Source organism: Hydra viridissima, unplaced genomic scaffold (assembly GCF_058129835.1).
Source record: "Hydra viridissima isolate aposymbiotic clone 2 unplaced genomic scaffold, HvirCarnegie_v1 scaffold_14, whole genome shotgun sequence".
NCBI classification, from domain to species: Eukaryota; Metazoa; Cnidaria; class Hydrozoa; order Anthoathecata; family Hydridae; genus Hydra; species Hydra viridissima.
Genome location: NW_028324313.1, coordinates 4,157,117 through 4,159,606, shown reverse-complemented (window position 1 = coordinate 4,159,606; position 2,490 = coordinate 4,157,117). Strand labels below are relative to the sequence as shown.

Genomic DNA, 2,490 nt, shown 5'->3' with positions numbered 1-2,490 from the left:
TCCTTCATTTTATCAGCTGCAACACGTTCACACAAAATCACCTAGAGTAACTATAAAAATACGGTACATTGTATCAAAGATTTTTGAAAGGTTATTTCTAGTCATGCATTTGTTATTTATTTAATGATGTGTTTATCATTCAGTCAAAAAGCACTCATTCAACAACTATTTATATAGGAAATTAAAATTTGTGGTGTGTTGTTTGTATCCTTTGTGGTGTGTTGTTTGTATCCTTTGTGGTGTGTTGTTTGTATCCTTTGTGGTGTGTTGTTTGTATCCTTTGTGGTGTGTTGTTTGTATCCTTTGTGGTATGTTGTTTGTATTCTAATTTTTTGCTTTTGGATAACAGAAGTGAAAAAGCCGATTCCGAAACATTTTAGTAGCAGAGCAATGATTATCAAAATGGAACTAAGTTCTTTGTTAAAAAAAGAACAAATTCTTCAGTTTATCTTGACAAAAGTGTAAAGAGACCAGCACCAAGAAAAAATGAAAGCCTTTTTAGCAATAATGAAAGTGAGGATAATATAATCTATAATTTTCACTTAATTGTATCCTTATTTTTTATTTACTTGTTAATTGCTTCTTTTTTCTTCTCTAATTACTATTTTATTTTTTTCCAATATCGCACGTCATAAAATAAGAAGTTATCAAACAAGATCAATATTTTGTTGTAAATATTTTTCTCCATCTAAATTACCATTTTTTTCGCATTTTCACAATTAAGCGCTTCATAATTACTTATTTGCTAAGTTTAACTATACGGAAAAGCTATAAGTTTTGTATTAGGAGGTGTGTTCATGTTTTAACAAAGCATTCGGTACTTTTTCTGCCTCAATCATCAAATGTGTTGAAATCTTTCTTATAGTATTTAATTGTTAAATCGAGCAAACCTAATGACATCAATACTTAAAGCAGAGAGTTTACGCAACGTGTTCTTTTCGACTAGTCTTAATAAGAACTCAACATGGTCAGGGCTGTCTGCTCGAAGACCTACGTCAGTCCTCGACGTCCTTTTGAGAAGGCACGTTTAGATCAGGAGTTAAAATTAATTGGAGAATATGGTCTCAGAAATAAACGAGAAGTTTGGCGAGTTAAGTATTGTCTTGCAAAAATCAGAAAAAGAGCCAGAGATTTGCTTACTCTTCCAGAGAAGGATGCACGTCGTCTATTTGAAGGAAATGCCTTACTTCGTCGCTTAGTTCGCATCGGTGTACTAGATGAGGGAAGAATGAAGCTTGATTACGTTTTGGGATTAAAAGTGGAAGATTTCCTAGAGCGACGTCTTCAAACTCAAGTATTTAAATTGGGGCTAGCTAAATCCATTCACCATGCTCGAGTTCTAATCCGACAAAGACACATTAGGTAATTAATTTAAATAGTTAATAGGTTTAAATATTTAATAATTTTAAATATAAAATATTTTGCAAGACCTCACTATTATGTCAGCACTGATTGCTGTCGTGATTATAGCTTACTGTCTTGCAATAGAAAACCAGGCATATTTACTCACCGTTACTGATAGATTTGTTGTCAGTAATGGCCTTTTCTCATGTCACAGCTTTATTAAAAAGTATGCTATCTTAATGAAACTATTTCTCAACAAGGTTTAATTGCTTTTAAAAAATTATCAAAATCTTAGAGTACGCAAACAACTTGTTAATGTGCCATCGTTCATTGTCCGCTTGGACTCGCAGAAGCACATTGATTTCAGTACTAATTCTCCTTATGGTGGTGGTCGACCAGGTCGTGTTAAGCGAAAAAATATGAAAAAAGGTGGAGCTGGAGGAAATGACGAGGAAGAGGAAGATGAATAAGTACGCTGTAAATTTTTGAAATGTTTTTCTTATTTAAGTGTGGTTTTTAAAGATAATTTAATTGCTGTTTGCAATCTATAGGCTTCAAAACAATTCATCGTCATCATAACTTAGGGTCACTACAATACATAGCATTTTTGCTTGTATTTGTACATCCTAAATATTTGCTTCATAGTTGAAATTGTTGCTAGTAAAGTGAAGGTTTGTTAGGTTTCTTGTTTTCAATTTTAGAGTACAGCAATGATTTAAATGATTCCCCTTCACTTTATTTTATGAGTGAGATAATACTTTATGAGCTGAAATATTTTTAACAAATCTTTTGAAATGTCAGTGTTGTCTAAATGTTATTACTAAGTTTTATTTTCTCTTTTTTCAGGCATAAAAGATCATTATCTGCAAAAAGTTCATTGTTAAATATACCTTATGTGAACAACAGCACTCTTGTTTGTACTGGTGCATCCTAATTTAGTCCTTATTTAAAATACCCTACTAGTTTAGTGCTTTCAATTAATCCCATTTCAACTTAGTCATTACCAGGGTACACTGAATAAATTAAGATTCTAGCTTCAAATCTCCAAAATTTAGTACAGTATAACAATTTTTTTATGATAAAAAAGAAAAAACTAATATTAAAATATTTTCTAGAAGAATATTATGGGGGCTAACCATTTTGATT

The 2,490-nt window shown here is 31.5% G+C and overlaps 1 protein-coding gene across 2 annotated transcripts; it reads left to right on the top strand.

Annotated features, from left to right (window-relative positions):
* The first annotated feature begins 905 nt into the window (after positions 1-905).
* Positions 906-2,249, top strand: LOC145192976 (small ribosomal subunit protein uS4). 2 transcript variants are annotated; one of them, XR_013847777.2, is made up of 4 exons: positions 906-1,362; positions 1,640-1,814; positions 1,896-2,015; positions 2,191-2,249. XR_013847777.2 is itself a non-coding variant. In XM_080070339.2 (3 exons), exons 1-2 carry the CDS (start codon positions 965-967, stop codon positions 1,812-1,814), a joined length of 573 nt encoding a protein of 190 aa, XP_079926465.1. In that variant the 5' UTR covers positions 907-964; the 3' UTR covers positions 2,191-2,249. The 2 variants fall into 2 exon arrangements, 1 of the variants encoding a protein (XP_079926465.1); XM_080070339.2 differs by lacking the exon at positions 1,896-2,015 and having other exon boundaries at positions 907-1,362.
* Positions 2,250-2,490: the final 241 nt, after the last annotated feature.